Source organism: Haplochromis burtoni, unplaced genomic scaffold, assembly GCF_018398535.1.
Source record: "Haplochromis burtoni strain Fernald_Lab_line unplaced genomic scaffold, NCSU_Asbu1 Contig_13, whole genome shotgun sequence".
Taxonomy (NCBI): Eukaryota; Metazoa; Chordata; class Actinopteri; order Cichliformes; family Cichlidae; genus Haplochromis; species Haplochromis burtoni.
The window spans coordinates 2,589,996-2,616,531 of record NW_024582374.1 but is presented as its reverse complement, the minus strand read 5'-3'; the positions used below and the strand labels follow the sequence as shown (position 1 = coordinate 2,616,531).

Genomic DNA, 26,536 nt, shown 5'->3' with positions numbered 1-26,536 from the left:
CCTTCCCTAACGTCGCTAAGTGAGAACTGGAGGATTCAGAGTAAATTTGGATTTACTCTTGATTGAATATTGAGTCTGATACTGTCAATTCAGTTGATTTCATTGTTCTGTGTTTAATAAGTTAGCTGCAGGAGTGCTAACACAGCATGAAGAAGCTATTCTTTGTTTGCAGTCATTTTTTTATTTTTTTTTAACGACTGCAAGTTTTGGTCAGACGATGATTTTTTCCGCCGCAGCAGCTTCAATCTCTCGTTATTTAGTTTATTTGGACTCTTTCATCGCAGCTTCATTAATATTATTTGATCTCTCCACTCTGTATGTGAGGAGGTGCACACACTGAGACCGAGAGCAAGGAAAGGAGAAGTGAGGTGTCTGTAAACAACAGCAGTAAAGTCGGCTCAGAAATGTATAAAAAGAACAACTGAAGTGTTATTTCTGATATTATTATACATGCATAGCAGACAGATAATACCGATGTGTCATTTTTAAATCTCACAGTATCATCAGTACGTGGCATCCCTAATCCTCGAGAGATGTGGGTTTATGGTCGAGTCCCATCCCTAAAATATAAATCTAGTCTGAGCCCATGGTTAAGAATTCAGTGGTTAATTTATTATTTATTTTTTTCCTTCCACAGCTGAGGCTAAACCTCACGGGCTGGCGTTACAGGAGGATATCTGGGACGCCGATGTCGATCTTCACCAGAAGCTCCTCAGACGATGGAAAGAGCTCAAGGAGCGCTCTGTGCACAAGTAAGCACGTTGTGCATTCAAAGCGCACTATGAAATAAAAGTTCTTTCCAGGATAAAATAAAGTAAAAATGTAACTTCTTTTCTCACCAAAGGATCGAAGCTGTCTTTGAAGTTAACACAGATCTCCAGAAAAACGTTCAGGCTAAAATAACCGCACACCTGACGTGGCCTTCGCTGGTCAACTCTTCACAGAGAATCACGTTCCCCCTGACCAACACCAACAGCTCCTCTGTGAGTACTCGCCCATTAGCACACGGCACACAGGTTTTGCGTGTTTTAAACATGTTTCAAACTCAGGCATGACATCGTTTCTCCGCAGGACGAGGAGGTGATTTTGCAGAACCCAGCAGATGTCCCTGTTTATGTCCAAGTACTCCCCTTGGCGCTTTTACCAAACCCCTCTGTGTTTTCTGGAAAACTGGCCGACAGGTAAGAAGTCACAACTAAACTCCCGCTTATTCTTTTTTCCCTCAGCTTACGCTGACAGTCTTCTTTACTACTTTTCTTTTTCAGGTTTCCTTTAGGAAACTTATCCAACATCAATATAAACACAAACACCTTCGAGTTCCAGGTTCACAGAAATCAAGTAAGTCCATTGTTGATTTGGTGGCTTTTCAGGAAATCGGAGAATCGGCTGCTTATTGTGCTGCTAATCACTGTCCTCTTGTCCGTGGATCTGACAGCATGTGGAAGCTGTTTGTCTCTAACAGTCTCTCCGTTTGTGTGACAGACATCGCTAATGAGGAGCAGTACAGGCTTTGTAGAAGGCTCAACCAGGCCCTTTGTGTACAACCTCCTCCTGCTGCCTGGAGAAGTCAAGTCTTTCAACATAAGATTTACTCCCATTGGAAACCACACCGTCTCCTCCCTCCTCATAGTCAGGTAATACCACATTTTAATGTTAGAAACTAAAACAAAAATGCACTCCTCCATTGAAATGAATCACTTTACTGGGGCATCTGTTTAGAAACAACCTGACGGTGATCGACACGATCATACTTCACGGACGAGGCACGACAGAGAGCCTGAAGGTCGGAGGGAAGCTTCCAGGACAAGGCAGCTCGCTGAGGTTTAAAATGACTGAAGCTCTGTTGAAAGACTGCACAGAGAGTGAGTTTATAAACGATGCAAGAGAGCGGTGTCACCCAATCAATGTGAGCCAGTCATGTTGTAGAGGTTCATCTTAAGTTCAACTGTCTGTTGGCAGGAACATGTACTCATTATGTTAGTAATTGGCCTGCTGGTCTATTTTTCTAAAGATCAGTAAATCTGCCAGTGTTCAATTTCAAAGGCAGCCCCATCCACGAGAACTCATAGATGTGCAAAGTAAAGCTCAATAAATGCAATGAAATAAAACAGATTAGACGTGTAAAATATCACCGAGAAAAAGACAACATTATGTATTAATTAAACTTCCTAAATGAAAATATCCAAACACGCAGTGAGCCCTGCTGTTAACAGGATTTATTCCAGTACATTTACTGTGTGTGTGTGTTTCAGTATGTTCTATCTAATTTTTCCTCTTTTGAAACATTAAGTTGAATCTTTTGATTGTCCCTGTTTTTTGTTTCAGAAACAAAAGTGAAAGAGCCAAACTTCACTCTGAAAAGGACGTTCAGAGTGGAGAACACGGGTTTGCTCCCGATCACCATCAAATCGGCAGAAATCAATGGACAAGCCTGCGAAGGATTCGGATTCAAAGTTCTCAACTGTCAAGAATTTGCACTCAAGCCAAATGCTTCAAAAGACCTCGTCATACTGTAAGGACTCACTGCTACACACACACCTCCATCATCAGTGGTTTTCCTTTGTGTGTGTGTGCGCGTGCGTGTGTGCGTGCGTGCATTCCCCCCTTCGCCACACGAGCCATCCCTAATATGGCCATCTGAGGCGCAGAAGCTCATTTAAGTGCTGTTTAAATGTTCTCTTTGTTGGTGTTAGCCAGTCTGAAGAAAGTTAGCTTCACGGGGGAGTAGTTAAAAGTGCTTTTGTCAGGCAGGGGAATCAATAATGGAAACACCTGCATTAATTCAACTTTTTCCAGTAATGCTACAAAAACACAGTCACTGATACTGAAACGTTGCTTCCCTAAATTTGTAAAATAAAACGTAACAAAGAGGTGTCAGAATCTGGCCCAGCGGTGTGGCCAGGAGAGCCATGCTGTGATTGGAGAAGGATTTACAGCTGCAAAGCCCTGAGGCAGAAATGTAGCCTTTCTTTACTCTGCCCCGACAGGTGTATGAAAAGAGTGCTCAAACCCACATAGCAGTGAGACTGAAGAGTGGGAATATAGGACACTATGACAATGACTTATCAAACTTATTAGGGCACGACAGTTTATAAAGCTTTTTCACTCGTATTTGAGGCTTACTTTATGCTAAAGCTAATCTATTCTGCTCATTTCTAGCTCTTTGTGGTCGCCATCTCTTTAAAGCTGCTTTATAGATCAGCTTTCAACCTTTTTGTTTTTGATAATGTTTACAGTTGAAGCTAGATTGGTCAACCCTGTTGGGTTTTTTGTTTTTTGTAAATTTCAAAGATTAAGGCTTCATTAAAAGTTTGCTTCAGAAGCACTTTGAAATCTCTTCTATAGGGTCGTTGGTGTGCTTTTTATTGTGCAATTAATCTTTCCATATTCAACCTCAGGGGGTCCTCTGAATGACGAAGCATTTTTACTGTTGTTCCTTTTTTGCTTTGTGATAAGTTTTGTTTATGGTTGCACCACCCGTGAAAACGTACAAACGGACGGATATCAGAATATAAAAGAATATATTTGAATGAAGTGAAAATGTATTCAAAGTGAAAAGGGTTCCAGAATAAACTCCTGCAAGTCATGACTCGAATATTCCAAATAGGAACAATGCACTTGGACACAAAGTGTTTGTGTTTGTGTGTGTGTGTGTGTGTGTGTGTGTGTGTGTGTGTGTGAGAGATATGAAAAGAATAAGCTGAGTGAATTCCATAAATGTGTTTTCATGGCTTTGTTTCGTTTGAATTCCTGTACTTTTCCAGGGCGCTGTTGTTATTGTGCGGACACAGAAACACCCAGGTGCTGACACACCTGAATACAATTCAAACATTAATAATGCATCTCGTGTCCCAATAGTAATACTTATTACTGTAGATCGTTCTAACTGGTGTATTTGTCTGATTTGCCCACCTATTTTAATGAGTTTGAATAACAAGCCTTTATTTTTGGTAGTTTTTATATGTACGCAACCTTCTTGCTGTCCTTGGTTTGTTTCTGCCTCGGTGAGAGTTTACCTGTGATATTGGGCTGTAAATATAATTTGTTTTGATCGGGACTGTCAGGTGAAACACAATGGATGCTTTTAAAGATTTGGACACAGAGAGAAATTTGGCTGGATCCTCTGAGGCGTGTACGTTCAGACAAAAGCCTCTCAGATGTTTATTAAAGGCAAAGAAACATTGAAACCAGACACACCCTTCATCTTTATACTGTACATATCTTTGTGTATATAAATAACTCATTAGCTCATAAATCATAAAGATACCTCCCAGGTGTTTCCTCCCATTAGCAGGTTTCACGTGGATCGCAGGACAGGCTGCTCAGTGTTCTCTCTCTCCTTTATTGTCAGGTTTACACCCGATTTCACTTCCTCTCGAGTGATCCGGGAGCTGAAGCTGGTGTCGTGCGGCGGCTCAGAATTTGTGTTTGTCCTCAATGCCTCGTTGCCCTATCACATGTTAGCCACATGTGCAGAGACCCTGCCCAGGCCCACCTGGGAGCTCCAGCTCTACATCATTGTGTCTATCGTTATGAGGTGGGTGTCGCCGCACAACGCAAGCAAAACATGCAGAACACGGTTCTATGTGACAATCAATTCATTACAAAAAACTGAGTAGCTGTAGAGTTGACTTCAGCAAAGACTATATGCTCACTAAAGACAGATGAGGATGAGGAAACAGCAGAGAGGATCTGTGTGCACGCATTTCTGCTCTCAGCTATTCATGCAGCTCCACCTTCACACACCCACAGGGAACAGGGTGGTGTTCAAGGCTAACAGGTGCTCTTACCTGGAGACAGAGCTGCACTTTTATTAATGAGCCCGATGTTTGTTTAAAACACTGAAACAAAAAGTGTTGTTATAGCAGCAGCCTTGTCACGCTCACGCTGTAACCCTGCACTCAGGTTTAATGGTAGGATATTTAATCTAGTTCTGCAGATAGGTCACATGTTTGCATGGGATTGTTTATAAGCCTCAATTATGCTTGTATAGCAACGGCTTTGGAATAAAGCTTGATCTCAATCTGACAAACGGTTCATGTGTGCTGTTTGTTTGTGTTACAGTTCCATGTTTCTGATAGTGATCACCACGGCCTACCTGGAGGCTCAGAGCATATGGGAGCCCTTCAAGAGGCGCGTGTCCGTGGAATCCAACTCCACCTTGGAGACTGGGAGACCCTTCAATCTCAGGGACATTGTGCAAATTCACACTGATTCAAAGTAAGTGTAAATGCTCAGTGACAACCTGGGCAAAGCCCGATCACGTGGCACAAGCGGGTGTGTTCAAAGGTGCGAGCACATCTCGGTAAAGAGAACAGATTTTTGAGATGAAAGAGGACATAAAAGTGGTGCAGCAAACGCACATTAAAAATTAGCCTTTCAAATGTTTGTGTGCAGAACTTAGAACAATTTTTAAAGATAAAACAGGATCAGTGTCCAACCTCTAAACATCTGAATGTGAGGGTGAACGTAATATTATTATTATTATTATTATTATTATTATTAGTATTATTATTATTATTAGTATTATTATTATTATTATTAGTGTCATTTTCACACCAAACTGAATTTTTTTTGGCTCCTAGCCTCCTAACCACAAAAAGAGCTGGTGCACACTTACCTGCGTGACTCTCACCTGGACACGTTAAGCCCGTCCAAGCGTCTGTAGCCAGCTTTTCAGTCCTTTTCAGCATGTTGAAGTCACTTATTAGGATGCTGTTCGCACATAGTTCAGATCTCACCAAACCTGGAAAACGACCGTCCATCACCTCCAGCTGTTCGTGTGCGTGTGTGTGTGTGTGTGTGTATTGTAGACTAAGAGCTGCTTTCTTGTAGAGTTGGCAGCTGAAGTTGAAATACATTTTTGAACCACGACCATGATGGGCACCCCAGCATTTCCCATTTGTTAACATCCTTAGCTCTACACATTCATGCGTCCATGTGAGCTCTCCTCATATAGGTATCATTGAAATTTATAGAATTCACAGATTAATAAATTCATGTTAATCCCACAGCTCTACGTGCACTGAGTAGTTACTCCGATGAGCATCATTTCTCTGTAATGTCATTTTTCATTCATTCAAAATTTAGACCTGCAGTCCAGATCTGGCCCTTATAATCAGGCACTCCTTAAACTTCAGGCTTCAGTCATTAAAATGTCCAAACATTTGAAGATTTTTGCTGTTTTTTAACTGGATTAATTGCCTCTGACACGCCAAGAAGATTGCTGATGGCCGTTTGCCTGTGGCTAACCGCTTCCTGCAGTTTTTACCATATCTGGCACTGAAACAGCTTATTGGCCGTTATCACCGGCCATTCAGTCGATTTGAATTTTAATTGGAGGCGCACTGAGATGGAGCACAAAGCAAAACTTTATGGTTGCAGATAAACTTTTTTTTTATCTCATGCTTGTTCTCAGTACAGCTGAGAATTCAAATCAAGACCAAATAGTTCTACATGCAAATCTTCTCACTCGGCAGCCATCTTTAAAGTGTTCTGGGAGCCTATTTGAGCATTTATTTCAAGAAATTATGAAATTATTTTAAATAATCTATAGACTCAGCAGTGATGATTTTGCCACAAAATAAGATTTTGAAAAGCTTTTTTCCCCTGAAAGTTAAGCTTCTGTCACCGTCGTTCCTGTTGATGCTCACTTAGTGCTCAGTGTGTCACTCAGAGGATGAGGTGCTTCACCCTGCAGCGAGCAGGGGCTTCACAGATTTGAACCGCCGTGTTTGACGCTCTTTATCAACGCCCAGAGACAGTTTAAATGTTAAAACTATAAATGTGCATGTACAGAGTTACTGACAGACTTCTTTGTGAACACTCATCTATAGCGACCCACCACAAAACTCCAGAGGTTTATACGCATCCACCAACGGGTCAGCTCGGGGAGGCCGACAGAACAGCAGCCGTCCCTCGCCAGACTCCGACGGCCAAGGTAACAGGTCCAGGATCAGCTTCACCCGCCCACCTATGCAACCTCCTTCCTCCCAGCTCACCAAAGGAAGTTCAGCCTCTGGCAACGAAGGCCCTCCAGCTCCCTGCCAGGTAACCAACCGCAAAGGTCGCAGCACCAAACAGCCTGACCTCCAGAGTCCAAGCTTAGGCGGCCCGTCGCTGCCTCACAGAGGCATCTGCCCCGACGACGAGTTCGCCAACCTCATTGGAGCCATGGACAACGACCTCGACCGTCCAGAGCCGCTCAGTCCCGAAACTCTTCAGGAGCAGAGTTCTCAGTCCATACCAAGCAAAGGTACAGACACAACTTTTAATGAGAGGAGAAATTCTCTGTGGTCGTTCACAGCGTTTTACAGTGTGTGCTGATATCGTTTGCAGGGTTGGAATCCAAAGGGAAGCTGCGCGCTAAAGCAAAAGCCCAGAGAAAGAAGGAAGAGAAGGAGAAAAAGTCAACAGTAAAGACTCAGGGAGACGAGCTCAAAGATCTCGCCGACAACGACGACAGCTCCTCCACGACTACAGAGACCTCCAATCCAGATGTGGAGACAAACATTAAAGAGGTAAAAAAATGTTAAAGTATGTGCCAGCACATGGTCTCTGTTTGTTGTTTGCTAAAAATACGCATCACTTTTTCCAGGAACCAGTAAAAAAGAAAGGAAGGACAATAACCCCGGAAATGGCAAAAGAAGAAACATCAAATTTTCTTATAAAACCCAAAACGAAGAAACAAGTAATCACAAAGAAGGAGAACCAAGCAGAAAAATCCAGGTTTGAGTCTTTTTTTTTTTTTTTTACTTTTCATCCTAAAGTGACTAAAATAACACAGTGGACTCATTTATGACCTCACATTTTCCACAGAAGGCTTTTCTTAATGTTCTATTTGCGTCTGATATCTGACCAAAAACATCAGTGGCACATAGAAATGCTCAGTGTGACTCCACGCAGTCACCTACAAGTTAAACTACAAGCCACTGCTTCCACTTTGTTCTCTTCCTCAACAAATCGTTCGTGTTCTCAGTTCTCTCGAGCTGCCCTACGTAACACCGCTGGAGACCAAGCAGCGGAAGAACTTCCCCTCCAAATCTCTCCATCCTCTCACCAGCATCACAAAGACGAGACCTCTACAGAAACCTAGATGTAAGTTTTGTATACAATAACTTTATTTAATTATGCCATCCAGAATTTGACCTTCATACTGTGAATATTTTTAGTATTACAGGCCTTCGAAGTACATAAGGGGTTTCTCCTTGTTTTTACTGCCATTTTTGAGGCTTCATAAATACAGCAGATATTCACATGAAATTTCCAGAGCTGAAAAACACATTTAAAGACGCTCAGTCCTTTAACTTTTAGTGGGTGTAGCACCTGATTATCTATCTATCTGATGGTCTAAAGCCAAGATATAATCATGTTTTTGTTCTTTATGGGTTTTTTTTTTTTTCTTTGAGCGTCACTATGATGGGCTCACACTTTGAATAAAAAGCAGCAGTTTAATGTCTGTGATGTAGAGGAGCAGAATCAGAAAGCATTAGTGCCCTCATCTGTTTCTGAAAATTCACTGCGGGGTCATATTTTCATGTGGGCTGGGTGTCTGCTCAAAACAACTTACAGGGTATTAAACGTCTCCTTTATACCTTTATACAAACATAGATTTCATGTGTCTGTCTTCGAAATTACGAGGAAGTAAAAATAACACTTTGCATGGCGTCATGTAACATGCTGAATAAAAATCAGCCGATTCTTAGAGTCAGATCCACTAAGGCCAGCAGGCAACTAAGAGGCACTTTCCACAGAATGACCTTGGTGGTTTTGGCGTGTTTTTCACAGTAGACGGAAAGCTGGAGGACGGGCGGGCGGCCTTTTTCCCCAAAGCGTCAGAGCTGGGACACAGCAGCAGCTCTGAAGGAGAGAAGGAGTGCGCTTCACCTGAGTGGGACGTCCCTCTTTCCAAAAACAGCATCCGTAAGTCCAGACCCAATCGGTGGCGTCAGCTCGCGTTCAGACCGGTCTTCGACGAGTCTAACGAGCTGCTTTACTCCCGTCTCCTTTTGCAGCAGCTGACAGTCTTCAGCAGATCTCCCTGCAGACGATAAATGCAGATCCGTTCCTGAAGCGATCGGCCACAGCTGGGACCTGCTCCCCTCCACCCACCTCCCCCAGCTTACTGTCTCGAGGGACCTACAGCAGTGTGGTCAGCAGCAACAGGTGATTCACATGCAGGACAGTCAGTCGTTTAGGACTCTTGTTAACAGTGAGAGGCGCCAAGGCCATAGACAGGACATGTTTTATCTTGATTTGTCAGAATAAAGCATGCTGCAATTCTAACAAGAGTACTGAACACATGCTGTTTTAGTAACGTGCTGTATATTCACAGTGAGATAAACCAGAAGAAAGCCCCAGGAAATAAACTGCCTGCAGCCCTCCCGCAGCCGGGCAAAAACGGGAACCTCACCTTTGCTGACGCTGTAACTAAAGGTTATGACAAAAGCCCAGGTGAATATGGAGCGCTGAATCAGTCCTTTATGTTAGTGGGAACATTTTTCCCACTGTGCTTTGCTTACGGGATGTTTTCTGCCTCCCTCAGGTGGCTCTGGTGCAGGTAAAACTGACAGCCAAGGCAAGAGTCTGGAGCACATGAGATCCTTTGAAAGCGACAGCTCAGACAGGTAACAGGAAGGAAAGTGTGCACCAGCACAAATATCTCATTTTAGAGGCAGTTTACTGCAAATTGAGCTGAAATTAGTGTTGAAATAAGCATGAGGTGATATTCTGCTCTGCCACAGGAGTGTTCATTTATTTGGAATGACAGAGCAGATATTATGAGGATGGTATTGGCGCAGGTGAATGGCTCAAAGCTGCGAACAGGTGCCAAGGCTTCGGTTCTGTCCTGAAACTCGTCAGTTCTCTCCACAAATGTTTGGATTGGATTGAAAGGAAGTGGCTGTGTCCTTGTTTGTAGATCAGCACACTGCTGCACAAATTTCCACTCTCTTGCGATCGTGGCCTGACAGTAATGTGCAGTACTCTGGATCGGTGTCCCAGGGCCAGCTCTATTAACTGAGCGTTCCTTTTTATCTTAAAGCTCTGGACTGTGGAGTCCAATCGACACGACCAGCAGTCCAAACTACCAGTCGGCCAACTCTTTCTCCGCTTTTGGCTCCAACAACCACTTCAACCTGACGGGAGGTAAGCAGACGGACGCAGAGCCTCGTGTTCAGATTGTTCACAGCCTTCCAGCTAAAACGTGTGTGGTGTCTGTTGTTTTTAGTGTTCAGTGGAATGAGTCTCCAAAAGCCATCTGAGCCTCAGCAGAGCTGGCCAGAGTTCACTACCACCGTCCCCTCCTCCATCTGGGACATACCGAGCCCCACTGATCCCCTGCACTCCTGGACCAGCACCCCCAGCTCTACGCCCACCTCAGCCACAGTGAGATATTTTCTGTGATATGATGCAGTTCGCAGATACTCCGACTTCCTGTTCATGATTTTATTAAATTTTTCCCCCTTAGTCACTCCTGGGAAACGGCCGCAACCCGTGGTCTACAACCACACCCTTCGGCAGCTCCATTTGGTCAACGAGTGCAGAGCCAGCCTTAAACCCTTTCCCTCCAACCACCACCTCGACACCTCTGACGGATCTCGTCAGCAGCTCCGCTCCGTCGCCACCGCCAGCCGTGGTGGCTTCCACCGAGATGAGTCGGACCTACAACCCCTGGAGCATGTGGGGCCCCACCGTTAGCAGGCGCAGCTCTGAGCCGTGGCCCAGCTCCTCCAACAACACCAACTAAGGCCACGCCGTAGCACTTAAGTTCTCTGTACTCATAAAGCAAATTCTCATGTAATCAGATTCCCAACAAGAAGCAGCCTGGAGCGATCGCCAGCCTGGCGCTGCGTATAGGTCTCTGCAGCTTTTTATTCCCGAGGGGTGGGGGTGGGGAGGGATGCTCACTTTTATTTGAATTTCTTTTAACAGGTTTCCCTAAAGTTAAGAGGCTGATAGCACGGCGAAGGCTGCGTTTGTCCTTTAAAAGTGACACTTGGAGCAAAATCTCTTAAGTTCAGTATTAATGTTGGAACAGATGTCTATTTGAAGCCATAAGTCCCACTTTCACCATCACTTGGAATTCCTATTGGTGGCTTTGAGGTCTGTCATTGCACCAGGCTTTTATTTGGCTGCAGGGATCTTGAATAAATCCAGAGTTGTTCTTCATGAAACAGCCCCCAAAAAAGCTTCAAGAAAATTCATGTCCCCCCTACTTTTTTTTCTTCTTCAAAGCCTTCTGTGGGAATAAATTGGTCAGGTGATCAAAAAAATATTTAAGTTTGAGGTTTGTATTGTACATCACCTCGATTTGTCAGCAAAATTAAATAAAGGATTTCAGCAGAAACGCTCATGTTTCAGGTTTTTTTATTCCATTGAAACATTTCAAGCTTTAGGATTTTACAACAGCTTTGCATGATTCAAAATGATCCTTCTTTATATGACACGGGGCTTCATTGCAGCCCCTCAGTGCATTCTGTGTCTAAAGCCAGCCTTTATGACCCAAGACGTAGAAAAACCTCAGAATGATTGAAGAGCCGTCTGAAGCTTCGGGTACGTACGCTGACCTCATTACAAAGAGCATCCACAACTGGACATGGAACAGCAGAGAGGTTTAGGTTGTTGTGCGCTTCACCTGAAAGCCTTTACCCAAAACTACTGTTTGAAGAAAACCGATCAAATATCCACAGTAACAATGCTGGTTCTGTTCCTCATACATAAATATGTGTTTATGACACGATATCCCATTATCCTAAAAAACAAAGTAAAAAGTCGATTGACAAAGTTATGATAGGAAACATTTTTAGTTAAGAATATTATATATATTTAAAAAAAATAAAAATAATAATATTATATATATATTACTGGCACACAGTAACATACAGCCAATGAAACCCTCCAAAGGGTATTTTTAAAGTTAACGTAACACGTGTTTAGTGGAGCATCCTCATCTTATGTCTCAGATTGTAATTTTTAATGTAAGAGATTTTACGTTAGTGCTGTTACGTTGCATGTTACTGATGCTAAAAGTTTATTATTGGAAAAAGATTAAAAATTTACTCAGTATGATTTGGTGTGTTTGTGAGATGAGTACAAACAACTTTCATGTGAAAGTTTCAAGCTTTGTTACCCTCAATGTTCGATCCGTTTTCTGATTATTAATCGTAGAAAAACTTTAAAGTGCATTCTTTGTAAAATTTCACTCATCTTTTCGCCGTGAATCCTCCTGAGTCCAAATAATTTTCTGATATAGCTTTTATTTTTAGATTGTGACACTTGGAGTGGGTCTAAAATTGATTTGGTTGCAGTTTAAATGTCCTTAGCTCTGATGTACTCTTGAGGGATTTTAATTTTAAACAATCACGATCGCCTATAACGGTAAAAGGTTGCATTGCTTTATTAAATAAAACATTCCAAAAAATCCAGCTTATTGTGATTGGTCAGGTGGGAAAATTTAGTAACCATCTTCCCTGACATCATTTGTGGCTATAAAATGATGTCAGTCAAAGGGCACTTAGTGATGCAGCAGTTAAATGAAGGAAGTCCAGACTTTACTTCTTGCAGGGCTGTCTGAGGGACTCCTTCAGAAGCTCGCTGAACTTGGCTGTGTCACATTTAGTCAACACAAACACGCTGTGGCTCTTCTTCAGCTGATTTGTGCGATCCAGCGCCAACATGCCTCGAGCAATGGAGCCCTGGAGCTCCACGCGGACGGGACACTCGATGCTCTCCGTCACCACGCTGCGGTCGATGCAGGCCGCCATCGCGTAGGAATCATAGGAGACAAAGCCCGGCCCAAAGTACACGTCTCTCTTAGTCATCATGGCCTCTCTGGAATAAGCCCAGCATTTAGACGTTATCATCCTCATGAAGCGTGCAGCTGGAGCGTCCTGATTGACGAGCTCCTCAAGGAACTCCTGCACAAATCAGGAATTTCAGTTTAAAGTGACCCACACAGCAGGGCCATGCACTTCTCTAAGCGTGGAGATCTTACCCACGTCAGTGCGTTTCTGCACGCATATTCCCACGATGCCAGGTAGGTAGGACAGAGGAACTCCTCAAGAACAATATAGGCCGACTCTGGATCCATGGCGAAGTTAAACTCTGCACACAGAGTCACGTTTCCTTTTCCTATAGGGGCAGAAGCACCATTATTCACTCCTGAACACTTCACGCTCGAACACCGGTCACCACGAGGCCGTTTTACCTTCCATGTTGCCGCCCATGATGTACACCTCCCTGAGCTTTTGGGGAAAATGGGGGTCAAGTCTGACCGCCAGCGCCAGATTAGTGAGCGGGCCGAGAGCCACCAAGGAGACCTGTGGAGGACATGTTTTCTTCCATTAGTGTTTTCTCAAGGGGAATTGTTGAGATCTGTGCCTAACTGAGCAAAGAATCATGCTCTTTGGGAAACGCATCACAATTTAGGATCAAATTGTGACTAAACGAAGGAGTTTTGAACCTGGTTCTGGTTTTCGGACACCAGTCTTATCATTGCGGTAACTGCATGCTCCTTTTGGATTTTCTCCTCCCAACAAGGATCTTTCTCCTTTATCACATCTCCGAGTCCATCACTTCCAAAGTGGTCAGTGGGTGAGTTTCCCGCTCCAACCAGAGGGCCAGCAGAACCTCGAAACACTGGAATCTACAGGAGGAAGTTCAGATTAGTGCAGCTTTCCTTACAGATTAACACCTGAGTTCTGCCGACACAACACTGCGGTGTAAACCCTGCTGGCCAGGCTCAGCAAGACTTGTCACAAAATACCAAAGATTACAATATATTAAACTCCGCCAGGGATGTTATTTTAATGCTGCCATTTGTGTTTACGTGAGCAGAAATTCACTAGTCCAGGAACCTTTCTCCTAATCTGGTTAAACTAACATTTTATGAACATGCATGACAGGAAGTCTGTTACTGACTCTCAAAGGCAGACAAATCCCATCTGTTTAAACAACCAATGGATGATTTACAAAGGTATAAAAAAAAAAATCCTTAAAGGGACCTCAGAGAGGGCAGTTTAGAAACAGATCATTGTTTCTAAACATAACATCTGTGTGTGTGTGTGTGATGCAGTTTTTATTTAATAATTGATATTTGAATCGCTGGAGGTCTGTGCTCTTCTAATTTCGACAATACCCTAATTGTTGTGACTAATGAGTCTGTGTGCTACATCAATACTTTGAAAAGTAACAACTTAGACTGTTTCTACAGCACATTTAAACACACGTGAACCGAAGTGCTGCACAGCAGGTGAAACATTCAGTAAAAAATTCGTATAAAATGAATCATTTAAGAACATTACATCTATATTAAAATACACAAATCTGCATTTTCTCAGATTGTGATTGTTCAGACAGCTTCAGTAAACGTACCCCGTTACGCTCACAGACTGAGAGCACCCTCAAAACGTTCTGACACACGTTGTCGACCGTCGTGTTCCCAAACACGCAGGTGACGCCCAGGATGTGGATGTTAGGCGCCGCCAACGCCATCATTATTGCCTGAGCATCGTCTATGCCGCAATCGGTGTCGATGATCATTAGCTTCTTTTCCATGGTCTCCTGTAAGATTACAAACAACACAATACATTAACTGTAAAACAGTAAAATATGATGAGCTCCTAACAGGCGGACATATGCACCACCTGGTTTTTCATTAGAGAGGAGTTTTTCACTGCTCTGCCTATCAAATATCTCCAGGATCCTGATTCTCAGCTCACACACTAGATCCTGCTCAGAGCTGTCTGAAGGACCTTTGTCATCATTACCTGTATCTGCTGAGAGAAACTCCTCTAGTGGACTTCTGTACCTTTGGAGCCTGCCTCGGTTCTTGTTGCCTCACACCTGGCTGTGGCAGTACAGGTAGGTGGAGACACTCATACAGATTAACTTCTCCTCAGTGACCCTTTGGACTCTGAGGTTACTCTTTCTGACAACAGACAGTTTTGTTTTGTTGTTTTTTTGACATTTTAATCTTCAAGTCTTCAATCAAAGATTAAACAGCAGTGTAATATTCCTCACCATGACCTCTGAGGAGTGTTATCCTGTTATCAGGTTTGATTTACCCCTCAGCCCTTTTTCTTTTCTGTGTTTGTTAAAACAAGAAATGCCAGGGAAATGCTCTATTAGCAATGAAAACCCTACAGATAATACTAGAGTCAGTGGTGTCATTTTAGTTCAGAAAGGTACTGAAAGGCGCATTTAAAATCTTTTTACAGGAAAAAAAAAGTTTTGACACCAATATCACATCAATCATATTTGTTACTTGTTACGAAGAGCAAAATATCCCACACAAATCTGACTAAACTGGGAGCTGTTTCCACAAAAGAGAGCCCTGAAAACTAAAGGCTTTTCAGAATGTTTTTAAAACAACCTAATAATAATGAACTCAATTACTCAATTAATAAAGTATTTAAGTAAGTAAGTTTGTGAGGTTTGCTCATAGGGGGTCATCTTGATTGTTAGCTCTTTGCCTTACAATAAAAAGCATCTTGATGCAACTGTTGATCTGATTTGGCGTTATGTAAATAAAAAGAAGTATTATTGGTTATTCAAATAATATTATCATCTGAAATGTGTTAAATAAATTCTAGTATTGGAACTGAAAAAAAATACCTGAACCATGAACAAATATTTAAAACAGAAGTTGACCCAAAGTTCTTTAAAACTCGGTTTCTAAAAAAAATTAAATGAAATTAGATTTTTTTAAAAACAAAAAAACGTTTCAAAATACATGACAAGCTGAAAGGGTTGTTTTGTTGTTTTAACTAATTATTATGGAAAGTTACTATTGCTGTGATTTAGTGACTATTGTAACATGTTCAAGCACACTGCTCTGTATAAACTGCTTTTATAACTTTGAAGTATCCGTATCGGTAAGATTGGCCCTGTATTTTACTTGTTATCATATAGCACACCACCAGGGACAGGAGAAGTCATGCTGCTAGTGATTCGGCTAAGCTAAGCTAATAGCAATTAGGTTAGCTTCCTAAACAAACAATGAGTGAATATTATGCGTATAATTTGCAGATGATTCAGCAAAGAGTGTGTTTCTGATAAAGAACGTGAAGGTTACAATGTGAAATGAGCCGTTAAACAAAAGCATGTAAGCATGTAATGCACAGATTACAGTGGTGTTTTTCAGCAGGTTAAGTAGTAACAGGAACCGGAAGTGATCCAATAGCAAGCCACGACCGCCAGAGGACGCGCAAAGATCAAAGTTCAGGTTTGCTTATAGTTTTTAGAGTCAGGTCACCTGTTAGAAGAAGAAAGAAATCACAGTATGTCCACTACAAAAACGGCCAATCTGTATTTATAGAGTGATCGTGCGGTTTAAACTGCAAGTAATGTAATTATGTTTTCGCTTTTAAAGGTTTAAGTCGGATCTCCAATGAACAGACTCACCTTAGGTCTGCGTGCGTGAGCTTCAAAGAGCCTCCGCAGGCGCTCGAGCAATTCGTGAGCCGCAGAGGGACACATTTCCGGTCTCTCTCTTATAGCCGTCTCCCCTCTGTCACACTGTCTTGTCTCAATCTCTTCCATTTTTCTTTCCTCAGTCTTTCTTACTGGTATGAGTACAGGGCGTGGCACTGGTAACCTTTAAACGTTTAAAATAATGCCTTGAAATAATGCAGAAAAATATTAACCGTTATGTTATTATTCATGCTGTCATTATTAACATTTTTTGTAGCTATACTGTTAAAAGTGACATACACTTTTAACAGTATAGTTATGATCAGCAACTCTGTGTTTGTGTGCATTGTGGTACAGGGGTCGTCCTCTGGACCACAGGGCGATGTATAAAGATGCTTGGGACAGCTGCGTCTGCCTTCAGTCTCAACTTTCCCTTTTTAGTACAAACTGATCTGCCTCAAAATGTGCCTACAGACTAACTTCATTATATTTATTTCCATATACACAGAAACTAACTCTACAGTAGATAGTTTCATTTACAGGATATGCAGCTCTACATGTCATTACATAGGTTTATAAAAGTTTATGTTACATTAGTAACTGATGATTCTTTGCTAAATATCAGCAGGCAGTTTCCCATTCAAGCCTACTGCATGTCTGCATTTAACTTGTTCTCTGCAAAACCAGTGGAGGTATTGAGATTCTCAACTCCTGGGTTTTTGGAAAATGTTTTAAGTATATGCCTTTCTGTGTGGAGTTTGCATGTTCTCTCCGTGTTTGCGTGGGTTCTCTCCGGGTACTCCGGCTTCCTCCCACAGCCCAAAGACATAACTCTAAATTAGCCCTGTGACAAACTGGCGACCTGTCCAGGGTGTACCCTGCCTCTCGCCCTATGACAACTGGGATAGGCTCCAGTCCCCCACCCTGAAAAGGGATAAGCGGAGGAGAATGGATGGGTGGATGGAAAAACAATGTTAACTTGTTACAATGGCGTTAAAGCCATAGTAATAACTGTTAACGCCGTGGGTAACGGTGACCGTTTTGGGTAACGGTGACCGTTTACTCACCGCATACATATATATTAATGAAACTACATATAAGATAACATTTTTTTTAAGTTAATGCATTTAGAGATTAATAATTACCACAAATAATAAATGTATCGACGGACGTGTCTCTGAGTCTACAAATTTAAATTGCCCGGTATGCACTTTCAGGAACTATCTGAATATATCACGTGACGCTGACGAGACTCGTCCATTCAAGCGCTCTACTGTGATTGGTTTAAACTGAGAAATAATTTTACTGAGACGGGAAGAGGAGGCGCCAAGCTGGACACGTCCAAATATGTAGTAAATTTAATGCAGTGCAATAACATACACATGTGTGCGATGAAAAGTGTTTTTGCTCATTTAAACTTTCTGTTTTTGTTTTTTTTAACAATCTTATAAGAATTTAACAACGTTGATATTTCCCTTCCTCCCGGTTGCTCCTCAGAATGGTATAGTCCGATGGACCTGCTCAGGAAGAGGCTGCGGGTCAGGAGGACGACGTTTGTTGCTTATTTTCGGCTATTTTCCACATTTTTCGTGCTAATGTGTGCGGCGATTTGGTAGTTTGCTCTCAGCTTTATCTTTTTCCGCCTCCCCGCCAAGGGTGGTCATTACTGAAGATTTTATGAGTCTATCTGTGATGCTGAAAATGACGGCTGGGCGTGTTTACGTCCGCTAACCAAATTGGATGTTTGTGGGTGATCGCAGCAGCTTTACAGGTGAACCGTTAGTTAATGTTTAGATGGATATCAAGACCCATGCTGTCTGTTTCTATGATAGGTGACTCATTGTAGGCTAAAGGCTAAGAGGAACAGTGCTTGTTTGTCTCTCCGTGAGCCTGACAAGTGACATTCGGGGTTATGTCTTTGGAATTTGTTATGTTCATAGTTTCAGGTGTTTTCGTTAACGTGGAACAACACTGGGTTTGCCAGGGGGACGATTTAAAGACTGTATATAAATGAAGGAGCTAGCTTGCTTTACAATTGTATAAGACCCTCTGCCTATTAACACTCTACTTTGTCTATAAAATTTCTTTTTTGATATCTGCTTCATGTTTGTCCACCATCCCTTCCAATGAAGATCTGAGCATCTTCAGCTCTACCTCCTGTCTCCAAACCATACATGAAAGCAGGTCTCATTACCATCTTGTAAACCTTCCCTCTCACTCTTGCTGCTCTCCTGTCTTCACCTCTCTCGTCCGCGGTCGAGAGAGTTAGTTACCCCAGTTATTTAAACCGATCTATCTTCGTTACCTGTGCTCCATCCGTCTCTCTTTCATCCACAAACATGTATTCAGGCTTGCTTTTACGGATCTCCATTCATCCTCTCTCCAGTATATACTTCCACCTCTGCTGCCACTTCACCAACGCATGGCACAACATATAAGAGCCACCTCCACGTGACAAGACTCAGCAGTCCATCTGCATCTAAAGAACAAAGGTCACTCTTTCGAAAATGCCAGTGTTCACATTTTGGACAGAGAAGATGGATGGTTTGAAAGAGGAGTAAAAGAAGCCATTTATGTCCACTGTGAGCGACCATCTTTGAACAAAGGCGGTGGCTTACGACACCAACTGTCTGCCATCTATAATCCAGTTTTGAGTTCCCTTCCCAGACGCCTTAACGCCCACTCACATCCTGGGCCATATGACCTCAGGAAATCACATAATAGGGTGGGGCTAGATTTCACAATGAGCTCACCCGAAACCTTGGCTGATTATGACCTACACCCGTTTTCACACCTTGGCTCATGTGATTGGGTAGAGGATCATTAGGGGGTCCTTTTGTCCCTCTTGGGGGGATACTCCCACAGGGTTTAAATCTGGGACTCTCCACCATTTGACCCTAGAACTGAAGAAGCTTCTCGGATGAGAGATGAAACGTCTTCAAGCAACTTAAAGAAGTCTTTCGTTAGACTTCCACCTCTGCAGACTCCACTTGATCATTACCGATCAGTGTCATCTGCAAACTCCTGCCTGACCTCATCCATCAGCCTCTCCATCACCACTGAAAAAAATTTAATCTCACCCCCAACTTGAACCCATCTGTCACTCCTAACACACATCTCCCCACTGTCTCGCTGTCCTCATACATGTCCTGCACGACCTTAACATACTTTTCTGCCACTCCTGACTTCCTTATGCAGTTCCTCTTTTGGCGCCTTATAATATCCTTTCTCTGATCCATGCAGAGACCGTCAATCTCCTTCTGACCTTTTCTGTACTCCCCCATCAACACTCCCTAAGCACACATTACATCTGTAGAGCTCTTTCTCAGCATGAAGGCATACTGCTGCTACTTAACCTAGCTTCAACAACTCTTTCCCACAGCTTCATGGTGTGAAGCTCTGCACATCACCCTTGTTCTTGAAAATCAGTACCAGTGCACTTCTTCTCCATTCCTCAGGCATCCCCTCACTCTGTAGGACTTAATTATTTAATTATTAAGCAATCTTGTTGAAAAGTCCACTGGCAATTTTTGATAATGATGGATTTTGCTAGTTATGGTAACTGTTAGACTAAGAAAGTTGGTTCATGTGTTTCAGGAGCTTTTTGGTTCTGCATTCTCTCCAATGTATGATCCAAATACATTTGAAGGCAGGTGATTGGATGCAAATTCCTTTCACAGAAGCAAAAATATTAAAATATTAAACATCACGTGCAACAAAAAGGCAAAAATAAAGTAGAATAGTTTGGTAAAATAAAATACAGTAATGGAAGACAAGCTCAGTGTGGTAAAAATTACAAAGAAGAAGGAGGGGGAGAACAAATACACAGAAAGAGCTTGGTGAATAAAAATCTGTTGTGATATGTAACATATGTAACATTCCCCTGTGTCTGTGTTTGTGGCAGCAGAGCTGAGCTATCCTGATGTAATACAGATGTTTCTGTGTCAGATAAAACTATTAGCTGACTGATTTCTCCTATCTGAGTGCACAGTGTGAGGTCTCTATCTCTGCACTTTCATCTTCTTCTCATATATTTTGAATAACCTCCTTTTTTCCCTGCAGAGGTCACTTCTCCATCATCGCGTTCCGTCTCGTCCGGTTCTGTTGCCAGTCAGCTCAGCGGCCGCTCGATGCCTAACACCTCAGAGGGTCAGGGAACAAACCTGTCTGGGTCTGCGGAGCCATCAGGGCTGCAGCGGACCGCAGACAGGGAGGAGGAGCACAGCCTGATTCGGTCCCTGGCCCGGGATGCCGCGAGGGTGAGGCGGGCTTCTAGTGCTGAGCTCCACCTGCCGTGGACCTGCCCGGTCACACACTCCCGTGAGAAGTTCTACACAGTCTGCTCTGATTATGCCCTCTTAAACCAGGCTGCCTCCGTGTACTGCCCCCCAAACACAGGCAGGGACGCGCTCTCGAAGAAGCAGGATGACGGATCCCCACGTGTAAAGCCCAAACCCTCCACAGAGCTCAGTGCCGCACACACTGGAGGTTCCCATGGGGGGGCAGGCGAGGACTGTGACATGGAGGACGTGTCCAAGCCTATTTTGGCCTGGGAGATTGACACAGCAGACTTCAACACTGCATATACAAGGAAAATAAGAGCAAGTAAGAAAGGTCTGGAAGTGAATTTAATCAGTTTGGTTTACATGATGTCACACTTTGATGTTTTTTGAAACACTTTTTCAGGCAATGGTAAGAAATGCGGCGCTAAGAAGATGAAGTCATCCGACAGACCCAGCAGGAACCTGCAAGATGTCCCTCCTCACGCCTCACTGGAGGAGATCAAACAGAGGAAAGTGCTCGACCTCAGAAGATGGTAATGTTATATTTAGCCTCCATTTTCATTTCCTCCATGTTCGTGCAGTGACTTTTACAGAAAGGAAAGCAGAGACCATCCCCTCCATCTCACACACACAAACAAAAAACATCTCTCTTTACTATTTACTCACTATTTAACAAGATAAACTGGATCAGATTAAAACATACCATTCATGCTGTTTATCTGCACTCTACATGGACACCTTCACATTTTTGTATCTACTATCTGTTTAGGAAAAGAACCAATAAAACACTATGAAAACACCTCAGTATACATGAAACTGTTTTATTGGAAAGTTGTGCCTAAAATATCAAAAGTAAAAATAATCACTCTACAGAATAATGTTCTCTCTCTGTGTTAAATTGTGTATTATTTATATTATCTTAAACATATAACTGCTGTGTATGTTTAAGGTTGAGCGCATTGTAAATAGTTATTCTGTTTAATGTTTAATGTCCAACATCACATGTTTGCGATGATCTCTAAAAAAGTTAATGAGCTGATAAATACAGGTCTACAAAAGTATATTAAAATATTAATCACAAAAAAATAATCTGAATTAAAAGCGTTGAGTGTTGTGTGACGTGGTTAATGGTCAATATCTATCGGGGGATTAAAATATGGATGGAAAATGTTGGTGGAGTGTTGGCAAAACAGCTGGTTAATCCTATTACATTTAGAGATTTTTATAGATGCTGTTCTGAAAGTGCTGCTGAGCCTGCACCTGCTCAGCTTGCCTGTTTTATTAGACCAGACATGGTCAGCGCCACTGTCCATTATGTCCATTATGGTTATAGCTTCCCTTGCTAATGTACTAAAGGAGTTATTAACATCCTTTTCAAACTTCATCTTCTCTACATCACACATGTCGGCTGAGGTGATTCGCTTGACGGTAAATCACTGAAGCTCTTTTACTTGCTACTCCACCACTAAGCTGTGTTTCCACACAAAGGGTCAATCATAATTGATATCAGAGCAGTGAAAGCAGAGCCGGGGTTGCTTCCCTTGCATTTTTGTTTCCTATCAGACCAGACGAGAGGTTTGTCCAAAATGTGCATATGCAAACCATCAGAAAAAAGCTCCTCCGGTCAGTGTTACTGGGAGACGGACACGACTATATAACAGAGGGAGCTACGGTCTCCAATGTGCATGAAATAAGCGCAGCTTTAGCGGCAACTGCTGACTGTGGCCACAAGATGGCAGTCATGTAGAGGATGGATGGAAACATGCCAGGAGCTTTTTGATTGTCTGAGATAAAAGGGGAGAGATTGATTTGACTCTCTGCACTCTCCATTTTCACTGCAGAGCTTTAGAGCCAGCTCAATGCCCTTTTTTGTCCCCTGGGGTCAGGATTTACTAAAGAAGGGCAGTAAAGTTTAGAAACCAAAGAGCGAGGACACGGTCAGCGCATTTGTGTTTATTTGAATGAGTTTTTCTTTCACAGCACAACGGCTGTCTCGTTTTGTTGTCGCTGTGGCTGTGACAGCTGCATCTAGAAGTGTTCATTTATCTGAAATTGTAATTGCACAGGCGGATGACTGAAAGCTGTGAGGGCAGTGCCAAATGTTTGCCTCTGTCCTCCGGGTTTTTTCTGGAGTAAGACTCTGCCATTCTGCTGAATGGTTGCACATTGATTTAAGGCAGTGAATATTTGTTACCTTCCTACTGTAATCCAGCATTTCCTGTTATTTCTGGCAATTTTGATAAACCAATATGAATACTTGAAGAAATTAAACCCCACATAAAAAAGTATTTTCATTGCAACCCCGGTGATTCTCCAGAAGCTCTTGTCTTCTTTCGGAGAGGACCCGTTACCTTAACAGAAGTCTGTCTTTTGTGTTATAATCCATTTTTCTGCAGGTACTGCATCAGTCGGCCACAGTATAAGACGTCTTGTGGGATCTCCTCGCTGGTTTCCTGCTGGAACTTCCTGTACAGCACGCTTGGCGCAGGAAAGTGAGCAGCCTGCATCTTATCTCATAAAAAAAAAAATCAGCTTATGAAGTGTGGGCGATGAATAAAAGGTGTAAATGTTTGTTTGCATTGCCAGTCTGCCACCCATCTCTCAGGAGGAAGCTCTGCATATTCTGGGGTTTCAGCCGCCGTTTGAAGAAATCAAGTTTGGTCCCTTCACCGGCAACGCTACACTGATGCGGTACACAAACCTCCCATCTTTTACTTAAAAAAAAAAAAAATCAAAAGAGTGCGCAGGTCTGCAGTCAGTGCGTTTTCCTCACAGGTGGTTCAGACAAATCAACGACAACTTCCGAGTGCGAGGTTGCTCCTATATTCTGTACAAACCACACGGAAAGCACAAGACAGCAGGAGAAACAGGCGAGTCAGCTGACCCACTCAGCGCTGTTATTCTTACAGATGTGCAGCTTGAGTGATTAAACTCGTTCTTCTTTTCAGCTGAAGGAGCTCTGATGAAACTGACACAAGGCCTGAAGGACGAGTCCATGGCCTACATTTACCACTGTCAGAACCACTACTTTTGCCCCGTGGGGTTCGAAGCCACGCCGCTCAAAGCAGCAAAGGCGTACAGGTAACGCCACGTCACAGCAGTTAGAACTGCTCATTTAGATCAGTGCTCGCTAAAAGCTGTGTTTTGAGATTTTTCTGCTAGCCCCTGCACAAAATATAATGAATGAGGTTTCCGTTTACTGCATTGATCCACATTAAAGGCTCATTTTATTTTATGTAGATATTTACTTGATGATGCTCGTTCATTTTTTTTTTAACTTTTTTAAACTTTTTAATTTAGCTTATTTCTTTTTGTGTAGAGTTGTTTTGTTTTGTCATATTTCTTTGTTGCATTGTTTGCTGTAAGTTTACGTTTGTTAGAGATTTTATTTAATCTTTTGGCTGCGTGAAAAAGACGTTTTAATGGGACTCTTTGCAGTCCTGAGGACAAAGTCTTGACTTGAATTAGAGGGTAAGTAACAGGAAACTGTTTATTCTTAGAGGTGCTCAGGAAGTGTGAACACCTCTTTAAAAGCAGAGGCTTCGGCACATTCAGGTGTGTGCTAAGTCTTCCCAGGAGTGGACATCCCAGCATATTCACTCCACGCTCAAACCCTGCAGTGCTCAGAGAAACTCCATAACTCTACAGGCCACAATAAGCATGTTAAAGGTTAAATCCATGAAAGCACACTTTAAAAAACTTAATTTACCTAATTTTATGACCCTCTGAGGAGCTGCTGATTTTTTTATTATGTCCTGAGATGTAAAATCTTATGGACTTAAACAAGAGACTTTACATTCTTAATGTCACCATATGAAAATATTAACAAATTAGTTGACTAGTTTTTAGTAACAGATGTTGTCCTGTTTTCTGTGAAGGGGCGCTCTTCCCACTAACGAAATGGAATACTGGATCTTAATCGGGGAACCCAGCAGAAAACATCCGGCTATTCATTGTAAAAAGTATGTTTCTGTTCAGTTTTTACTCCATTTCCACGTCTGCTGCTGTTAAGCAGTTTAACGGGAAGTTCTCTCTGCAGGTGGCTGGATATCGTGACTGACCTCAACACCCAAAATCCAGAATACCTGGACATTCGCCACACAGAGAGGGGGATTCAGCGCCGCAAAACCAAAAAGGTTCCAATTCTCAGACCAGCTGTTTAAATGTTTGTGTGTCTGAGATGGTGAATAACTAAAAGGCTTCTTCATTCGCAGGTAGGTGGAAACCTGCACTGCATCATGGCCTTCCAGAGGGTCAACTGGCAGAAGCTTGGCCCCTGGGCGCTGAATTTGGAAAACCTGCGGCACGACTTTCACCAATCTGGAACGGAAAGGGCCCACGCGAGCGACGACAGCGAAGAGAGGACGTCAGCCAAGCGGATGGCCCAGCTGGGACGCTCGCACAGCATGGGAAGCCAGAAAGACACCAGCTGGAAACGCCTGTCCAACAGCACGGAGTACAGACAGCGCAGCTCGCCCGACAGCGACCTCGAAGAAGACATCACAGACTGAAAGGTTCTTAGGGATGAGCAGTATGAGGACTGAGTATCTAAACAGTAGTGAAGTTATGAAGTTAAAGAATAGGTCTGGGGTTTTCTGCAGTTTACTGTTAATAAACGGCATGAAAACACCAAAATGCACTGTTAGTGAAGCGTTAGGACTCCTTAAATGTCCAAAAACAGCTCAGATACGTAGTTTCATTTTTTTTAATCATCTCCTAAAACTGCTCGATGCATCCATGTCTTCTGCTTATCCAAAGTCGGGTCACTTCTAGGCTCAGCAGGTTATGCCAGATATCCTTTTTCCCAGTGACCTTTCCCTTTCCCCCTGCAGCATCCCAAGGTGTTCCCAGTCAAAATGAGATATGGGTCTGCTAGGGGGGTCTCCTCCCAGTTAAAAACCTATAGAGGGAAGTGACCAGGAAGCAGTTTTTATTGAATTTATTGACAGTAGAAGCTTTACAGAAATCACAAGAGTCCTTTTTGAATATTTAAGACTACCACATGTTCAGCTCATTTTAGTGCTTTGAAGCAGATACTCTCTTTAGGGTGTTTTCACTTCTTGTTTGTCTCCCGTGGCCATATCCTTTTTCTTTGCTCACTTTGTCCTTTAGCAGTGAAGACAAGCAATATGGAGACAGCTGCTTCGCAATCATTACAGAGGCAGTTCCATGACTGATCCACATGAAATTTCTGGCCCGTGTAGCATTGCGTGCAGCTTTCAGGTCAGCAGTAACTTGAAATGGTTTTCCAGCCTTGTGTTTTCAGTCTGAAGCAGTAAACCGACAAACTAACGAAGTAAACTTTGAGGCCATCAGTCGTCTGCGTCCTTCTAACCGGGGCGACATTGAACCAGTTACAGTTATTTCCTCTGGAAAAAGGTTGAGTGTTGGGGCCAAAATGCCCAACCTTTAGAAATTCAGCAATAATTCTCAAATACATGTTTCCCATGTAAATCGTCCCAACTTTCTCTTTGTAACACTACGGCAAGTTTGGTTCTTCGGTCTGTGGAAATGTGGATTGGCAGCAGCCGAATTTCTTCAGTAGCTCTGTGTTGTTGTGTCGAGACGCAGCAGAAGAACTGAAATTAATAAACTCATTTGTAGCCGCCTGTTGCGAAAAGCTCAAATATTTGAGCAATCAGAAAACGTGCAACACTTCTGCAGAATATCCCAGCAGAAGGTTTTCTTCTAATAGAAACAGGGAGGATGCTTTGGTTTGCTGTAATCATTCCCGCAAGAGATTTGGCCGCAGATCATAAATGAATAAATCTATAAATAATAAATAAAAGGAGCTTTGAGAAGTCGGACCCACTCAAAGCAAACCTCACGGCGTTGCCGCT

General features: G+C 42.8%; 3 protein-coding genes across 10 annotated transcripts in view; 2 read left to right on the top strand and 1 right to left on the bottom strand.

Moving 5' to 3' along the window:
* tmem131 (transmembrane protein 131) overlaps positions 1–11,347 on the top strand; it is a 34,547-nt gene extending 23,200 nt beyond the window's left edge. For 2 of the 3 annotated variants that reach the window (XM_042216578.1, XM_005919709.3), the window contains exons 22-41: positions 638–752; positions 845–983; positions 1,072–1,181; positions 1,266–1,338; positions 1,483–1,634; positions 1,720–1,862; positions 2,326–2,512; positions 4,352–4,537; positions 5,065–5,220; positions 6,837–7,255; positions 7,339–7,520; positions 7,598–7,728; positions 7,979–8,097; positions 8,788–8,922; positions 9,015–9,165; positions 9,335–9,453; positions 9,545–9,626; positions 10,043–10,146; positions 10,229–10,386; positions 10,469–11,347. In XM_042216578.1, coding sequence (XP_042072512.1) covers positions 638–752; positions 845–983; positions 1,072–1,181; positions 1,266–1,338; positions 1,483–1,634; positions 1,720–1,862; positions 2,326–2,512; positions 4,352–4,537; positions 5,065–5,220; positions 6,837–7,255; positions 7,339–7,520; positions 7,598–7,728; positions 7,979–8,097; positions 8,788–8,922; positions 9,015–9,165; positions 9,335–9,453; positions 9,545–9,626; positions 10,043–10,146; positions 10,229–10,386; positions 10,469–10,747 — 3,140 coding nt within the window. In that variant the 3' untranslated portion in view covers positions 10,748–11,347. The other variant, XM_042216590.1, reaches the window with a different exon arrangement.
* A 1,026-nt stretch (positions 11,348–12,373) lies between these two features.
* Positions 12,374–17,691, bottom strand: si:ch211-201h21.5 (uncharacterized protein LOC555526 homolog). 4 transcript variants are annotated; one of them, XM_005919716.3, is made up of 7 exons: positions 17,559–17,691; positions 16,405–16,597; positions 14,374–14,562; positions 13,463–13,645; positions 13,208–13,319; positions 12,995–13,131; positions 12,374–12,917 (listed from the first exon to the last, which is right to left on the bottom strand). In XM_005919716.3, exons 2-7 carry the CDS (start codon positions 16,540–16,542, stop codon positions 12,552–12,554), a joined length of 1,125 nt encoding a protein of 374 aa, XP_005919778.1. In that variant the 5' UTR covers positions 16,543–16,597; positions 17,559–17,691; the 3' UTR covers positions 12,374–12,551. The 4 variants fall into 4 exon arrangements, with proteins under 4 accessions (XP_005919778.1, XP_005919779.1, XP_005919780.1 ...); XM_005919717.3 differs by having other exon boundaries at positions 16,405–16,619; positions 17,559–17,690; XM_005919718.3 differs by lacking the exons at positions 16,405–16,597; positions 17,559–17,691 and adding an exon at positions 14,769–14,880.
* Positions 16,154–25,207, top strand: LOC102292011 (basic immunoglobulin-like variable motif-containing protein). 3 transcript variants are annotated; one of them, XM_014332833.2, is made up of 11 exons: positions 17,767–18,184; positions 20,476–20,672; positions 20,781–21,018; positions 21,100–21,229; positions 23,093–23,188; positions 23,283–23,387; positions 23,472–23,566; positions 23,645–23,777; positions 24,575–24,658; positions 24,736–24,832; positions 24,911–25,207. In XM_014332833.2, exons 1-11 carry the CDS (start codon positions 18,154–18,156, stop codon positions 25,205–25,207), a joined length of 1,503 nt encoding a protein of 500 aa, XP_014188319.1. In that variant the 5' UTR covers positions 17,767–18,153. The 3 variants fall into 3 exon arrangements, with proteins under 3 accessions (XP_014188316.1, XP_014188319.1, XP_005919777.1); XM_014332830.2 differs by lacking the exon at positions 17,767–18,184 and adding an exon at positions 16,154–16,225 and having other exon boundaries at positions 20,476–21,018; XM_005919715.3 differs by having other exon boundaries at positions 17,775–18,184; positions 20,476–21,018.
* Positions 25,208–26,536: the final 1,329 nt, after the last annotated feature.